Source organism: Peromyscus californicus, unplaced genomic scaffold (genome assembly GCF_007827085.1).
Source record: "Peromyscus californicus insignis strain IS unplaced genomic scaffold, ASM782708v3 Scaffold_8__1_contigs__length_139910024, whole genome shotgun sequence".
Lineage (NCBI taxonomy): Eukaryota > Metazoa > Chordata > Mammalia > Rodentia > Cricetidae > Peromyscus > Peromyscus californicus.
In genome coordinates, this window is record NW_026294606.1 from 79,083,452 (window position 1) to 79,100,730 (window position 17,279).

The 17,279-nt window shown below is 42.9% G+C and overlaps 1 protein-coding gene across 2 annotated transcripts in view; it reads right to left on the minus strand.

Moving 5' to 3' along the window:
- Positions 1–3,202: 3,202 nt before the first annotated feature.
- The window catches only part of Mkx (mohawk homeobox), a 72,904-nt gene continuing 58,827 nt past the window's right edge, over positions 3,203–17,279 (minus strand). For both annotated transcript variants that reach the window (XM_052728395.1, XM_052728396.1), the window contains exons 6-7: positions 5,891–5,924; positions 3,203–5,798 (exon numbers count right to left, since the gene is read on the minus strand). In XM_052728395.1, the coding sequence (XP_052584355.1) occupies positions 5,612–5,798; positions 5,891–5,924 (221 nt within the window). In that variant the 3' untranslated portion in view covers positions 3,203–5,611. The remainder of the gene's footprint in view (positions 5,799–5,890; positions 5,925–17,279) is intronic.

Here is a 17,279-nt window from a genome sequence, read left to right on the forward strand (position 1 = left end):
GCCCTTAAACCCATTCGTTCCCAGGGTGAATGGAGGTAGAACTGTACTTTGATTTGTTGTTATGACCATGGGAAGAGGGAGCAGATGTTCATATCTTCCTCAGGGAAGGAATTTTAGCGACATAGACATTTCTCAAGAGAACACATAAGAATGAAAAAAATGTTTAATATCATTAATTACTAGGGGATACTTTGGGAGACATTGCCTCAATCCAGTAGAGATTGCCATCGTAGAAAACATAAGAAAGCAAGGGCTGGGAAGCATGTGAAAGAAAGGGGATCCATCCACACTGTTGGAAGATAAGTTAGGATAGTTATGAGAATCAGGATGGCATTCATTCAAACAAAATAGATTAAAACAAATACTATATACATTGGAATAGCTATTCAATATGATGTAACTATGACCTCTGGATACACATTCGAATGAAATGAAATCAATGCATTGAAGACATATGTGTTCCCATGTTTGTTTTGTTGTGGAATATTAGTTTAAGATGTGTTATATTCATTCATGCTATAGAATATTTAACGATGCAAAGATGTATTGCAGTCTTTTATGTTGCATTTGTTTAACTCTGTAAAGCTGTGTTACTTTGCCTGTCTAAAACACCTGATTGGTCTAATAAAGAGCAGAACAGCCAATAACTAGGCAGGAGAGAGAAATAGGTGGGGCTGGCAAGCAAAGAATAAATAGGAGGTGAAATCTAGGCTCAAGACAAAAAGTGAGGTGTGAGAAAAGAAGGAGAGGAGGATGCCAGGGGCTAGCCACCCAGCCAGCCATGGAGTAAAAAGGAAAGAAAGATATATAGAATAAAGAGAGGTAAAAAGCCCAGAAGCAAAATGTAGTTAAAGAGAAATGGGATAATTTAAGTTAGAAAAGCTGGATAGAAACAAGCCAAGCTAAGGCCGGGTATTTATAAGAAAGAATAAGTCTCTGTGTATTTTTTTGGGAACTGGGTGGCGGGACCCCTAAGATTAGAAAAAAACTACATTGTTTTATAATTATTATTTTAGCATGGAGGGTATGGAGGGAGCAGAGAGATAATAGAGGTAGAGTTCAAAGACAGACTATACAAGAAGAATGTGCTCTAGAGTCTCCCACTAGTTGGTAATAATGTACTTACTGTAAACTTCAAAATACTTAAATACTTTAAAATATCTAAAGGAGAGGACTTGGAACATCTGTCACAAAGAAATGAAACTTTGGAGGGATATGCTAATTGCCCTGACTTGATTATTCTACAACACATCAATAGATAGATATCACACTCTACCGATAATCTGTTTAACTATTATATATCAATTAAGTCAAAGCCAAAACAGAATAACTGTATTAGATGTATTATAGGCCAAATTTACAAAAATTAACTGTGGACTAATATTCATTGTCAAAATCCTACACCCTCTACATGGGATGGATTCCTATAGAGTCCTGTGAGAACACATTGTTATTTTCCCCCAATCCTGGCAATCTTTTCACCTTAGAAAATGTAGGATTTTGCTGTCATTCTGTTTTGTTTTTTCAAATCCAGACAGGTTTCAGTACTAGGATACCCATGGGATAACAATCAGCTATCATTCTCTGGTCTGTCGGGACCAGAGTCCTAAGCCAAAGAAACTCATGCTCAGGAGGACCCGTATGGTACCATAAATAAAACAAGGGACTCTCTACAGTCCATGGAAACCACAACCTATATTGCCAGGAGGGATGGCTATTATGCCATGGGGGTCCTGTGGCACACACTTGTAATCACAGCCTTATGCACACTTGTGTGCAGCTTGCAAAGCATTTCACCTGCTGTCTTGGTGAACAGTGGAGACCTAATTCCACTGATGGAATGTTGGCCTTGGCGGGTCATACTTCTGTCCCAGTTGCTAGTTCCTGTACCCCCGCCCCCCTTCCCACAATGCTGCCTTCCAGGGCACAGGTGACCTCCCTCGCCTCCATGGGAGTCTGCTTGGCTCATTCCTACTCTCTGTTTATTAGTCTCTGCATTGAACTGGATGAATTTAAAAAGAGGACTATGGCCGGTGGTGCTGTGTGCTAAACACTGCTATTTAGAGCATGCAGGGAACACAGGCATCAGGCTGAGTTTGGTCATCCTGAGCAGTGTGGAGAGGAACAGAAGGAAAAGCAATCCTTGCCCCCCGAGTGAAGGACACCACTAAGCGCACTGTGTCTTTGAGGGGTGTGTTTGCTCTTGCTCGCCTTTGCTCTACTTCACGTGTAGGTTGGCATAGCCATTCAAAGTGACATCAATGAGTGAGTGTGTCGCCCTCAAAGCTCTACCTCGGGTACCAACTTCACCGCTGCAGTCGTTCAAGTCAGAAATCTTTCCAAGATTTCTGTCAAGGCATTTGTGTCTCCTATTTCACCTACACTTCCACTTCTATACAAACATCACGTGGACACATTACATTATGTGATAGTATTTCCCACTTACTGAGTACCTATTTGTCAGCCACTGTAGTAGGCAGTTCAGTATTTTTACATTTGTTTATTTCACTTCGTGAGTGTGGAGATCAGAGGACCACTTTACAGAACCATGTGGGTTCTGGAGAGCAAAATTTTGTCAGGCTTGGTAGCAAAGTCCTCACATAGTGAGCTCTCTTGCTGGTCCCTGTATTCTATGTCTCATTCATTGCTTCAATTTCTCACAGAGTCTACAAGGGCTAGCTCCTTCTTCCTACTTTGCATATAAAAAAAACCCTGAAGACTGAGTCTGGATCTTGTAGTCATGGTGGGCAGAGCCAATACTGCAATGCAGATCTGCCTGGCTTCCAAGCCAAGCTTCTTTCCTGTATAGAACACACCAGTAATGGACAGGGGGGCTCTGTATGAACAAAGTATAAAAATATGTAAGTATGAAAATGTCATGACAAAACCCATTATTTTATATGCTAGCAAAAGGGTTTTTTTTAAGTCAATTAAAATCCATGGATGAACAAATATAGAAAAAGAATGCTTATTGTATTATCTATGGAAAGAAAGAAGTTAGTGCAATCCAGTATCTGAACAGTCTGTGTTGTGCTCTTGTCCTTGGGTCTTAACAGGTGGGTTGGTGGCCTAAAGTGATGGAATTCAAATTTGATCCAACTATAGCACTCCCCATTCCATGACCCACATGTGAGCCGCTCCTGTCTACCTCCTCCCTCTGGCCAGCTTTCAAAGGCAAACAAAACCCATATGATCACTGAAGTCTAGAAACGAACTTTTATTTTAAATCTGTCAAGAACTCCCGACCATTATTAATTTTATTAAAATACAATTGTAAAATAAAAAGAGGGCGAGTCTCTTTCTCTTCAATATAAATTATGTGTTAGCCTTTTGGCTTCTGGCTCAGCGTGGTTTAAGGTGCTTTCAAGGGGCGAGGGGGCTCTGAGTTCCAGACAATTCAGACAGCAATGAGAGAAAAATAATAAATTAAAAGTGATTGTAATTGGAGACATTGCCCGGGATATGCTAATTATATGTTTTTTGGATGTGTGTACAGCTGGACTCCAAGCTTTGGTACTTTAAAGAAATCATGTGGATAGTGTCCTGTCATTGATTTGTGTTCATAATACAGAACAAATTCACTGTTTTTTTTTCCCCAAAAGATGGAAAAAATAAAACATGACAATTTCAAATAAAATACAACCAGCATTCATTTATCTAATTGCAACATGGTAAAACAAAAACATTTTTATTAAAATATTTAATATCAGAATAACTTATAATAGTATGAAAAAGAGTGAAGTATTCGTTCTTGTTTTTCACTGCCATGCTCACGTCTGGGCAGAGTTGTGGCGGTTTCTACCTCCCATCCTGGATCTTAGTGTACCAAGGAAGCAGCCGAAGAACCCAATACTTCATCCACTCATACAGTCATCATGTCCACATCTCACCTTGGGCTTCCTGTTACTGCAAACTGCACTTAAGAAAACAAAGTAAAAATATACATACAAAATACTTTCATATCAAATTGTCTTCGTTACACTAGATAACCCCCACCCCACAATACTATGATACATGGAAAAAGTGTCCTATGGTGGCCATCAAGACAGTCGTGTCCACTCAGCAACCAGAGCAACCTTTGGCTTTTATAAAAGCATTTTGTAAAATAAAGAAAGATGTCAGCACGTGCTGTGCTCCTGGATGTCATTCACACTTGCAAAAAAGCTTTCCAGTCTAAAAAATTACGAAATAGGTTACATACCCAGAAAAAAAAAAAATCCCACCCCAAAATAGCCCAGTCTTCTCGATTTGCTGTTGGACATTTGCTTTGTTCTCTGTGGCGTCTCCGTATTTCTCTATGTTTCTAGTCTTCCCAAGCTGGTTAGGATGTTGATGAACAAGACACTCTTCTTCCTTGACAGAGATTATTCTCACTCAGTGGTAGTGTCATTTAGAAACAAAATGTTCTTTCTTCAATGCAAGATTTCACTTAATTTTTACTTGCATGTCCTACTTGGCACAAATCAGAGACTGTTCATGGTTTGTTTCCCATATGTTTTAAATTTTAAAAATCAATTTTCTGCATGTATATGTATATCCACATACAGATATTTTCCCTTCATTTTCTTGTTCTCCTTACAATACAAATTGTCCATTAGAATTGTGACTTGAAATGAACCAAATAAAAATCTTTTAGTTACTCCATATGAAAGTCAGCTTCCATCACAAAGGAACACTCCAATGCAAACAAGATTATGTCTTAAAACTAAAAACTAGTTTTACACAGGAAAAAAAAATCAGTGATTTATATAATAAGGCTCTTTGCAAAGCTTCAGAAAAAGAAAAATCCAAATAAGTTGTAAAGGGCACTGGGATGCATTCCACAGTGCTTGGGAAACTAATTTCTGATTACAACGTGCTGTAATTACTAGTTTGAAAGTGTCTCTTCTTAAACATATATATCACGTGAGCTGGCTGCCCCTTTCATTTTGGAAGCTGCTAACATATCAGAGATGCAAACAAAACCCACAAATAAAATTCTCACCATCACCCTGGAAAGCACAAAGAACAATTTCCAGTCCTGTAGGCATTACCAGGAAAAAAAAAAAAAAATATATATATATATATATATATATATATATATATATATATATATATATATATATATATATATATATATATGCAAAAGCACTTCATCTGGGCTGAACAGATTAACAGATTTCCAAGTTCTCACATGTGAATGACTGAATTACTTTCAAGGGCTTTCAGCGATTCTGGCTTTGGTCCGGAACCAGTTTGGAATGATGCGGTCTAGCAAGTGTCAGCAGCGGCGGCGTAGGCGTCAGCTGTTTGAGGCACAGCTCCCACTGTGCCCACGTTGGAGCTTATCTCAGGGAAGCAAGGCACTTACTGTAATGGTAACGCAGATGCTTTATGCATAGTTTCAGGAACATAAAATAAGTTAATACTTTTGATTAAAATGATTTTTTTTTATAATTTATGTGTCTTTTTATAGAAGCAACTGATATATTTAGGATAGCTGAACTTAGGAGGTTTGGATGGGAGTCCTCTTCACCCCTGCTTTGGCTCTTAGGATGAAGATTTAGGTAAAAAATAAAAACAAAACTCCAAAAACCAAAAACCACTGACATGCTCAGTGCCCCCGGCCACACTAGAAGTGCTGGGCCAGAGGCAGCTTGACTGTCTTTACTTCTGCTATGTGGGAAGACTTCTGGATGATGCAGCTGGTGGTCCCCTGCACTTCATCTTTTCCCTGGGCGAGGTTTGTTAAGGCCATGGCTGCATTGATCTCTTTCCAGTACGTATCATCCTTGCTCACGCCTCTTCTGTTAGCTGCACTGCATGGGTGCAAAAGAGAAGAGAAAGGCTCAAACCCACCATAGTGTGCACTGGAGACAGCATCAGAGCAAGGCACCAGTGTTCTGCTCACCTGTCACCTTTATTCAAGCCGATGTCCAGAGTGTCTGTAGAGAGAAGCACAAATTCAGTCACTCGTCTCTTGGACCTTTTCTTTGAAGATTTACTGTATTTTCAGCTCTCTCTCTTTCTTTCTTTCTGTGTGTGTGTGTGTGCGTGTGTGTGTGTGTGTGTGTGTGTGAGAGAGAGAGAGAGAGAGACAGAGAGAGAGACAGAGAGAGAGAGAGACAGAGAGAGAGAGAGAGAGAGAGAGAGAGAGAGAGAGAGAGAGAGAGAGAGAGAGAGAGGAGGAGGGAGGGAGGGAGGGAGGGAGGTGCAGTTGCCTAAGAAGGCCAGAAGAGGGCATCAGATCCCCGGCCCCAGCTGGAGTTACAAGCATCTGTGAGTCACCACCAGCTGTGGGTGCTGGGAACCAAATGCAGGTCCTCTGGAAGGGCAGAAACTGCTCTGGAACACTGAGCCATCCATCCAGTCCTGTTTAACCTTAGGATTTCTTCATTAATTGCCAAGAATAAAATTTCATCTAGAAAGATGGTTGAAAATTATTTTTTTAAACAGAGATCCCGGAGGTTATTAAGGTGAGATAGATTCATTTGCTATAGGACGTTGAGCCTTCCTGGGGAAGGGCTGTGCAGGAAGGTGTACTGACTTTACCAGTCAATGTTCTTGATCATTTCTCACCTATTAGCAACTGTCAGCACATTACCATGCCCCATAAAGTAGATTTATTTTCTTCAAAACTACAGAATAGGGACTTTCCTAGAAGCTGTTGAGGCTCCCCCAACCTTAATATTCTGCAGTTTGCTGAGACTCAAGCTGGAGGGAGGGGTAAGGTGAGATTGACATGCCTGGGTAGTCAACACATGAGTAGCATTTCATAGGGTTTGGGGGAAACGCTAGGGTCTGGAGTGCCATCAGCCTAGGATCTTCTGATCCTGCTGGGTTGGCCTGGACAGTCAGAGCCTCACCCTGCTGTGCTGGATAATTTGGGATTAGAAAGTCACTCATGTACATGGAGTAAAACAGCAATAATTTTAGCCCGCAGAACTCAATAATCGTGATTTATAGAAACTTTCTGTGAGTCAAGCCTCTTGGGTGTTGCTGTACAAATTTTTTAAAATCACATTTATATATTGATGGGGGTGTATGTGCAAGCCATCATATGTACAGAGGTCCAAGGACAGGAATTTGTCCTTTCCTTCCATCGTGTGAGCCCCAGGATCGAAGCCAACCTGTCAAGCAGGGTGGCAGGTGCCTTCAGCCATTAAGTCCTCTCAGAGTCCCCATTCTAACTTCTTCAGCTTCAGTGACTTTGCACGGGGCTGCATGTCTCTTTGATGCCCTCAAAAGTCTGTCCTATTATCTGTTTTCATTCACTAATGACAGGTTAAAGATGCGACCAGAACAGCGAATAAGCCAAGGCCCTTGGGCAGGAAAGTCGGTAGCATTGGACATTTTACAGTGAGAGGGGAGGGAGCAGAGAGGTGGGGGAGGGGAGAGGAGAGAGACAGAGACAGAGAGAAACAGAAAATTAATATTCTGGTCTTTGATCATTTTTTTTCCACAACTATTGCCAAAAGTAAAGCCACAGGTTATGGGATGTTCTGTCAATGGAAAGATTTGTCAAAGGCAGACTAAGTTCCATTAAGTACAGACATCAGGGAAGTCAGAAAAGAGCATGTTCTGATGCTCAGGTTTACAGCTGAACCGGTTCCCACCGGTGAGGGGACCAGAATGTAGCTTCTCACCCGACAGGTCAGCTGAGGGGGGTGACTGCCAACAAGCAGGAAGCTTGAGCTGTCCACGACATGTAAGGTGATGCAGAATCCTGAAATGGTGTCGCCTGCCTGCAGAGGGAGGTGGGGTTCCCCAAGATGAGGAGGAAGCCTTATATTCTGCAGCCCCAGAGTGGCCAGATGTGGCTGGCACCCACAGTGGCTGGCTCCTTAAAGTCAAGCCACCGAGAAAGGAGATTCTGGCAGCTGGCTGTGAAGTTACGAAATTTTGCTTACTTAGAAATGAATGTGCTTTCCACTTTGGTGCCTATAAAAATATCTCTGATGTGTAAAAACCCACACTCAAATCCTTGTTTGGGCATTCTAATTAGTTTCACAAATCTCTCTCTTTCTCTCTGTCTCTGTCTGTCTCTGTCTCTCTCTTGTGTGTGTGTGTGTAGCTAGAGTTTTCCTGCCTGGCCCACAGTCAGGACAAATCTCTATCACCTGCCAGTCTCACAGCCGCTCAAACCCAGCCAAGTAAACACAGAGACTTATATTGCTTACAAACTGTATGGCTGTGGCAGGCTTCTTGCTAACTGTTCTTACAGCTTAAATTAATCCATTTCTATAAATCTATACCTTGCCACATGGCTCGTGGCTTACTGGCATCTTCACATGCTGTTTGTCATCGTGGCAGCTGGCAGTGTCTCTCTGACTCAGTCTTCCACTTCCCAGCTTTATTCTCCTCCTTGTCCTGCCTACACTTCCTGCCTAGCCAATGGCCAATCAGTGTTTTATTTATTGACTAATCAGCAACACATTTGCCATACAGAACATCCCACAGCATGTGTGTGTGTGTGTGTGTAAATGACTCTACACACATGCACATTTGTGGGTGTGAATATGTGTGCTCAGCTCATGCTGCATAGAGCGCAGGAAGAGGTCACAGGGCAACCTCAGGTGTTGGTTCCGCCTTGTTCCAAGTAGAGTCCCTTGCTCACTGTCCTGTATCCTGACTTGCTGGTTCCTCCAGTTTCCAATGTTTCTTCTGTCTCTACCTCCTAGCTCCCCGTGGAGCGCTGGACTTGAACTTATGTCCTTCTGCTTGCATGACAAGTGATTTTATCCAATGAGTCATCTCACTAGCCCCCCCTTTTTTTTTAACGAACGGTACAATGACATCCTATATACGGGTCCCAAGAGTGAAGTTTACACGTTATTAAGGCACATGGGTACATTTGGTGTTGTAAGGTCAGACTGGTTCTGAAGACAGGCAGACCTGCATGAGCTGTCACAGCTGGGAGACAGCTGGCACTTCTATCAGGGCTAAAACGGTCCCAAAGTGCACTCTCGAGGATTTCAGACCGGTTGCAAAGGCTGACTGTCATCACTTGGAAGCTTTTCTGCTTCTAGGATGGCTTGAGTTCAGAACATAGACTGGTGTTAAAGGGGCATGCTTCTTGTGTGGCTAGTACTGGGGCTTCCTAGTGTGAGGAGGGTATTTCACTCTAGAATTCAGTTCTCTGCTTAACTTTCTAAGGAAACACTCGTCCAAAATGAGGATAGCCCTACCTTAAGTTTCAACATGCTTTGAGTTTCACAGCATCCGAGATTTTCTCACACCACTGAGGAGTGATGAGTTTAGTCCACAGATGAACCACAGAAGGAAGTTCATAAACAACCCCCTTCTTCTTGGAAATATTTGTGCATTTTCTGGAAAGCAAGAACTCTAAAAATCTGCTAGTTTGGGGACTTCTATTTATTGTGCTGTGATGGGATCTGGGGACGTCCCAGCTATTTTAGAGACTGACACCATCTGAGGACAGCTCAGCAAGCTTACAATCCACAGCCAACACTGGATGGTGCTACTAAGTGCTCTGACTTTTTCCCTCCAAAGCGAATACTTGCTTCCTCTTTTCTAATTGAGCTAGTTCCCTTTATAGTCCCACAGTCAGTATTTCAGGAGCCTTGGGGATGTTGTCCCCCATCACTGGTGGTCATGATGCTCAGGTCGCGCTTGCCCACCCATGACAGCTGGTCTTATGGGCTCTCTTCTGGTAGGAGTACTGGGGGTTCCAGACAGGAGAAGTGAAGGTGCAGAATCAATACTGCTGAAAGTCAGAAGAAAGCGGAGGCCCAGGCTGCAGATGTGGGGTAGGCTCCTGGCAGAGAACATGAGCACTCACAGATCAGGGTCTGAGCGCTGACATTTGCTCAGGGCATCTCACCCTGCAAGTAGCTTGGCTCAGCTTCCCCAAAGTCTAAGCTAAAATGCCTCTTTAGATTCTAAGGCTCCAAAAATCAGCTCCGCTGTCAATTACCATAAAAGCAATTGGTTGGCAGGAACTGCTTATTGAACCAGCCAAAAGAGTGTGTTTTAAGACCAAAAAAGAAAAGGAAAGAATAAAAGAGGTGGGCAGTTAGGAAAATCTCGGATGCTGTGAAACTCAAAGCATGTTGAAACTTAAGGTAGGGCTATCCTCATTTTGGACGAGTATTTCCTTAGAAAGTTAAGCAGAGAAACGATTACACGAAAAACGAGGTTGCACAGGGATTCAGGTTGCCTGAGCACAGCGCTCAGGAGTCAAGGGGCCTTTGGACCATCAGACATGCCGCTCAGAAGCATACTAACTGGGAGGTAAATTCCTAAAATAACATCTGTGGGCCTAGAAAGTGACAAAAGTATGGCCACATCTTTCTCCTCTGTGGCATGTTTTTCAAATTTAATGAATAAATCCTTAAATTGGGAATGTTTTGTTAAGTGTTTCACGAAAGAGGACTTGCGCCAAACTAGCAAGAGGACTAGCACGTAAACCAAACTAGCAAGAGGACTAGCACGTAAACCAAACTAGCAAGAGGACTAGCACGTAAACCAAACTAGCAAGAGGACTAGCACGTAAACCAAATGAAGGAAGATTAAGCGTGTGACTATTTTTCACATTAAGTAACGTGAAAATCGCACAGCGACATTTCTCTAAATTAACATGAGAAGAATGAGAGACAGGAAACTGGGGAATGGAGGAAGCGGGGAGAAGGAAGGAAGGAAGGAGAGCCACTGAAAGTGTTCTGCCCAGAGGACAGCAAAGCAGGCCATTTGGACCAGGTGGGTGGGGGAAAGGAAGCTATGGTTTATATTCTAAGATGATGGAAGACAGTATCTACCTCACCTGTCACACCTGGCTTCATGTCCTTGCAGGGAAGGATCTAAAGCAAGCCGTAAATCCCAGTGTCTGAATGCTAGGCTTCCACAAAGGTGGTCCGTTTGGGCCAGCAACATGGCTCAGGTGGCAAAGGTGCTTGCCACCAACCTTGACAGCCTGATTAGAACCCAGAACTCATAGGGTGAAGGAGAACAGACTCTCCTGGGTTTTCCTCCGACCTCCACACTTGCACCGTGGCACTTATGCTCCCAGCACCCCCCCCCCACATACACACAAATAAATAAGTGTAATTTTTAAAAATGGCATTTCTTATTTTTACCTAATAAGAAAGTAATGCAACAGGGAAAGGCTATGTCCTAATATTTATTGAGCCCTAAACCTAAAAGGTTCTGGATCATAAGAATATGCTAATACATGTGTGAGCACCGGAATAGAAGGCATGTTCTAACTGCAACTCTGATTATGACCTTTCCCTACTGCAATTTGAGATTTTCCAGATTAAGTCTTCTGATGATTAGGTTTCATTCTGAGTAATTTCTAGAGAAAGAAAATAATTTACTATGCATAAATTGCACACTAATGCTTTTGCTCTCACAGCTAATTGGTTGAATCAGGTGGTATTTTTATTCCACTTATTGTAGACAAAAATAAATGAATTTAGTATTCACATATAAAAAAGAAAGACAGTAATAAACGTTCACCGTGGAAAACCTGGAAAAAGGTGTGAGATAGAATTAAGATAGGATATTTAGGCCGAATAGTAACATTTGTGCACTGGTTAGTTTTTGTCAATTTGACACAAGCTAGAGTCATCTGGGAAGAAGGAAGCTCAGCTGAGGAATTGCCTGCATCAGGTTGGCTTGTGGGTATGTATGCCCAATGGGCATTTTCTTGGCTAATGATTGATGTGGGAGTGTCCAGTCCACTGTGAGTGGTGCCACCCTTCGGTGGTCCTGGGATGTAGGAGAAAGCAAGTTGAGCAAGCTTGGACAGCAAGGTAGGAACCAGTGTTCCTCCATGCTCTCTGCTTCTGTTCCTGCCTCTAGTTTCCTTCCTTGGTTTTCTGCTTTGTCTTCCCTTGGTGATGGACTAAATAACCTGCAAGATGAAATAAATGTTTTCCTTCCCAGATTATGTTTATCACAGCCATAGAAGACAAACTAGGACAGGGTAGATGGCCTTCTAAGCCATTGTCACTCATCTATTTTAAACAGGATATTCTGTACGTGTAGTTTTAAACGTAATTTATTTTGTGTGTACTTGTGTTTTTCTAGCATGCATGTCTGTGTATCATGTGTGTGCCCGGTACCTGCAGAAGAAGGCCTCAGATCCTCTGGAACTGGAGTTCCAGGCAGTTGTGTGACACCATGTAGGTGCTGGGAATCGAACCTAGGTCCATCTAGAAGATCAGTCAGTGCTCTTAACCACTGAGCCATCACTCCTACCTCATCAGTACATGTCTTGGAGCCCTCTTCCTCACCAAGCCTCTGCTTTTTCTTATCCTGTATTACTCTAAGGAATAGTTTACTGTTAGACTTTCCCCAAGGTGCAAAACACGGGAGGAACAGAAGTAGGTTAGAAGAGTTCAATAGCCACCTCCATCCAATTTAAACTAGAATGTGAAGCAAGAGACCCCGGATGTTAGAGAATTGTTTAGAATAACAACCCACGTTTATTGACTGCTTATGCTGACGTCAGGCTTTATTCCAGGAACTCTCCAAATGTTATCTGGTAACAATAACCTTATGAGACTGGGCACCGACACCTTTATTCACAAATAATACTGCAGCTTAGAAGGTCCAAGAACTTGCAAGGGACTCAGGAAGTGGGGGACTGTGAGGCTCATCTCTGAGTCAGCCAGCACTGAAGGTCATGCTTGCAGCTACAGATTTCCACTATGCCAATAGCTCTTCGATCAAAGGACCTGCAGGGACTCTAGTGAGCCTAATGCATCACTAGCCAGAAAGGCCACGGAACAGACACGAGTTAAACACTGGTTCACCTGCCATGCATGAGGCCCTGGCTTCTGTCTGCAGCACCAGCAAAATCCAAATACACCAAACACAAACGTGCACGCGCGCACACACACACACACACACACACACACACACACACACACACACACACACTATTCAACTCTTTTTCTGTACTTTTTGCTAGGCCTGTAGGCCAAGGACACAAGGACAACAACAAAGACTTGCTTTCTGTCTCTATTGTTTGATCTGTGATCAAGGCATCTGTCCAAGCCCAGAAAAGGAAATCTAAACAAGCCCCCACAGCTTCCCCAGGTTTTAATTGGAGCGACGTTTTAGGAGCTATGAGAGCCCTGTGATCACTTTCCTGTAGCCCAGACAGAATCACTGCGAAATCACTGCAGGAGAGCCCTTGTCCCACCACTTATAGAAGACGCTGTTTGTGGTTCATCCTCTCTCGGGGACAGATGGAGTTTCTGCCCAACAAGGAAGAGAAAGAATGAAAACACCTACCAGTGTAACACTCATCGCTGGAGGACTAGACTGCCTCTAACGGTCCCAAGAGGGCTTTCCCCTAAAACTTGGGTTGACAAGGAGAGGAGTGACTCTGGGTCACTAGCGAGTCGGCTGCCTCTGGAAGAGTCATGAGGTATCTGGATTTTGTGAGCCAGCGGTGAGGTGGGGCCCACTGGAAACCTTCTAATTAGTGAGAATTAGAAAATGAAACCAATCTCATCTTTATGGATAGATCTAACACACACACACACACACACACACACACACACACACACACACACACACATGCCGCTGTCTTGCAATATTCCAGCTAAATTATTCTTCTCAGGGCTACTATTAGGTGGCTTCCAAAATCGTTTAAGAGTTTGAGGAAAAATCTTTCCAAAAATTGAGCCAGTGTTTCCCTTAGCATGGCTCCCACATCTGGCCCAACATCCTTTTCCTTCCTGCTACCTCTCATGTGGGCTGGCTCCAGCGAAGGCTAATGATGCCCAGATGGCCTGGATCTGTAGGATCCCCACCTCAGCGGCCTTTCTGTCAATGCATCATCCCCTTTGGGTCACGTCAGAGTATAAAAATTAGAAGCCTCACTCCTCTATGTGGGCCGATGGTAAAGAACTCTTCGTCTGGATGAGGAACACTGACGAGTCAAAACTTCCAGGGACCGCATAGTATTGTCATTAACAGCAATGCACAGCATCATTCTCTTTGCAGGAGCACCCACGCTGTGGTAACCCCATAAATATGCTGCTTAGCCCCTTACTGGGGAATGGTAGCCTTAATAGGTTTTCACTATTGAGCAGAGTACATGGGATTTTGTTGGGCGATCTTTGTCCATTCTCCTGGCTACTGTGCTGGTGGAATGCACAATTATTCTGGCTCCATTATTCCTGGCTGTCTTTTCTCCTAGGATGCACAGCCATCCTGCTCTTACCTATCTGGACTGGCGGATTCAAAGTGCAGGGATTTGTGACTTCCAAGTAATTTCCTAAAATAAGCAGAGTGTCACCCAATGGTACAGTTTCGGTTCACTCTCAGTCTTCCACTAACCATTTTGAGTGTTCTGGATGGGAAGCCATTCTGCACAGTCGCCCTTTCCAAGGCTGCCCCACCCTTGCTGAGTTGAGAGCGCCCAGTCTGCAACTTTGCTTTGAAGATTAGAATGTAGCCTGTGGGAGGGGGGAGCTGGTGGGTGACCAGACAGGAGGTCTGAGACAGTCGATAGCCACTTTGCTTGGCTTCTTGTAGTAGCTATGAGGGTGGTCTAGAGGAGGCCACAGAGACACTGGGTAACACGGGGGCAGAGCTTGGACTCACCCAATAGCACAGCTGGACCCCTTCTCTTTCTTGCTGTCTGGGGCCTCACCAGCTGCGTGACTTTCTGTGTCTCTGCTTTTTCATTCAGAAAATGGACCACAGGTTCATGGGGTGGTTATCAAAGCCACATGACAATATTTTGTAAAATATCAGAAGATATTCAAATACACACATACACACACATATATATACATGTATATATGTATATATATGTTACTATAAAGGTTCTTATTTTTAAAAATGCTAACTTCCTATCTCACTTTATTCTTTTGCATCTATAAGTGGGGTTGAAGGCAGTCACTGAGAAAATCAGCACTGTTTAGAGATTAATATGAAAACCGCTGGGTAAAGAGAGAATATTTAACTCCAGGCAAAGCCCATCAACTCAGATTAATGAACTAAGTGTGTGGAATCTATCATCTTCAAAGACAAAGATGGCGCTGCCGTTGCTCTTTTGTGCCAGAACACCACAGCACGCCAGGACAAAGAGCCCTGGAGCCACATTAAAGAGCTGCTGACCTCGGGTGTCTGATGGATTTTGTTACTTCATTTTCTCAAGGGGAATATTGGAGATGCTACCCAAAATGCTTCATGCATGCAAGCTAGGTTTCCAGCCAAGTCTCAGAAAAGGACTTCCTAGCTCCGCATGAATCGCTCCCGTGTGCCCGTATGTCTCAGGAGCGCTTGTTGTCTATAAAAGCACCCACCCTGCATACAAAGTGGGCGACTGGTTCTGAAGCCCGCATGCTCTTAGTTTTGTTCCTTCATATTAACACTGGTCTTCATCCTCCGTGCTCTTCCATAGAACAAGGGCTGTTCCCCGCAAGAGCAAGCTTACAGCTGCCCACTGCAGTTCTAGAAGGATAATGTTGTTTAATAAACACACAGCTGAATGACATTAGGCTACAAACTTCTAATATGGCTTTCTTTAGCAAAATAAAAACCTTTTAGATGGAAAAATATTCACTTGTAATAATCTGGAAACGGGCTGGAACGTCGGGCTCCCTCTGCGTTTTCAAACTCTTCGGTATCTCTGAAAAACCATCAAAAAGTATTTTTCCTCTGATATATGAACTGCAGTGTATCTCTGAGTTGGCTCACCCTGTTGCCAGGGAGTTCAAATTCCTCACATCACCATCTCCAGAAACGATACTTCAGACTGCGGGATCTTGGGGTTAAACCTGTCTGACTGCATTAACACCAGAAACGACACAATAAAAAGACGACATTCACAGACATCTTGGCTCTTTCAGAAAAATAGCAAATGACAGTTGAGCTATATTTACAGTTCAACTGCTATATTTGTTACAAAAGGAAAAAAAAATAAGTTTTAGACACAAGATGGACTCTATCACCAACCTGTCTGTATTCCAAATGCACTTCAACATTCTGGATAAACTTGAATCTTAAAACTGAATTTAGCCCAGCATGAATCTTAAAACTGAATTTAGCCCAGCAGCGATCTGTGTTCCTGCATTTTGACCTTTAGGTTCCGGTCTTTTCAGCTTTTAAATCTGAAACAGCATGTAAAGACTGAACAAGAGTGAAGGTGTACATGAAATGAAAAACAGAAGGCCATACCAAAAAAAAAAAAAAAAAAAAAAAAAAAACCACTTGCCGTGCAAACATGAAGATTGGAATTAGAATTCTCAAGTAAAGATGGACACATCAGCACACATCTGTTATCCCAGCACTCCTATGGCTAGAAGGGAGGTATGGAGACAGAAGAATTCCCAGGAGCTTGATGGCCAGTTAGCTTGTTATACAGAACAGCAAACAACACAGAAACCCTGTCTCAAACAAAGCAGAAGATGAGGACTGATCCCTGAGGGCGTCTTCTGACCTTCATACTTACACTGTGCTGCGTAGATACCCTCCCCAAATTGTTTCTGATAACACTGAAGGAAGGATGTGAAAAGAAGCAATGCACCAAGGTGAGGTCACTGCCTCCTCCTCGTGTGATAGCTGTGGCTTGAGGTCAGACAGCCCCTATAAAGTGCCCTTCTGCGACCCATTTTGACCAAAGGAACACTGAAGAATCCTTCCTACCTTGAGTCTGTCTTGCTAGAGGGACCCATTCTAAATTTTGCCAAGGCCTGTACATCCCAAAGCAGGCAGAAATGAAAGCCCCTAGAGAAGAAGGGATGAGTGTGCCCGTGCAAATCAGCCACTCCTGCACTTGTATGGCAGATACCTTGTTCTGGCTAAAGCTACCGGAGCAGCCATATTTGACTATGTTCCTTCCTAATCATTTACTAAGTAACACAACCACTGTGTGGTACACCCTAAAAAGATACAATTGTTGTTTTTGTGCGTCAGTTAAAAAAAATAAAAACAAGTTTTAACTAGAATATACACTGACTGCATTCTAAATGTACAGTTATCACATAGTACCTTATAACTGTGTGCAATTTTTATGTTATGAATCAATTAAAAGTGAATTTGAATCAAAACAACATCTACTGAGTTACAGTGGCATACAGAGCTCACTGCACTATTGCCATCTGAATTTAGAACACAGGGAATTTCTACAAAAAAAGTATAGGAAGTAAGTTGCTTTAACCTAACAAGCTGGTCTTGAAGAGGCAAAAACATTTTTTTTTTTTTTTTGGTTTTTCGAGACAGGGTTTCTCTGTGTAGCTTTGCGCCTTTCCTGGGACTCGCTTGGTCAAAAACATTTTTTTTAAGTGTTATTACATTTGTGTGTGTGTGTGTGT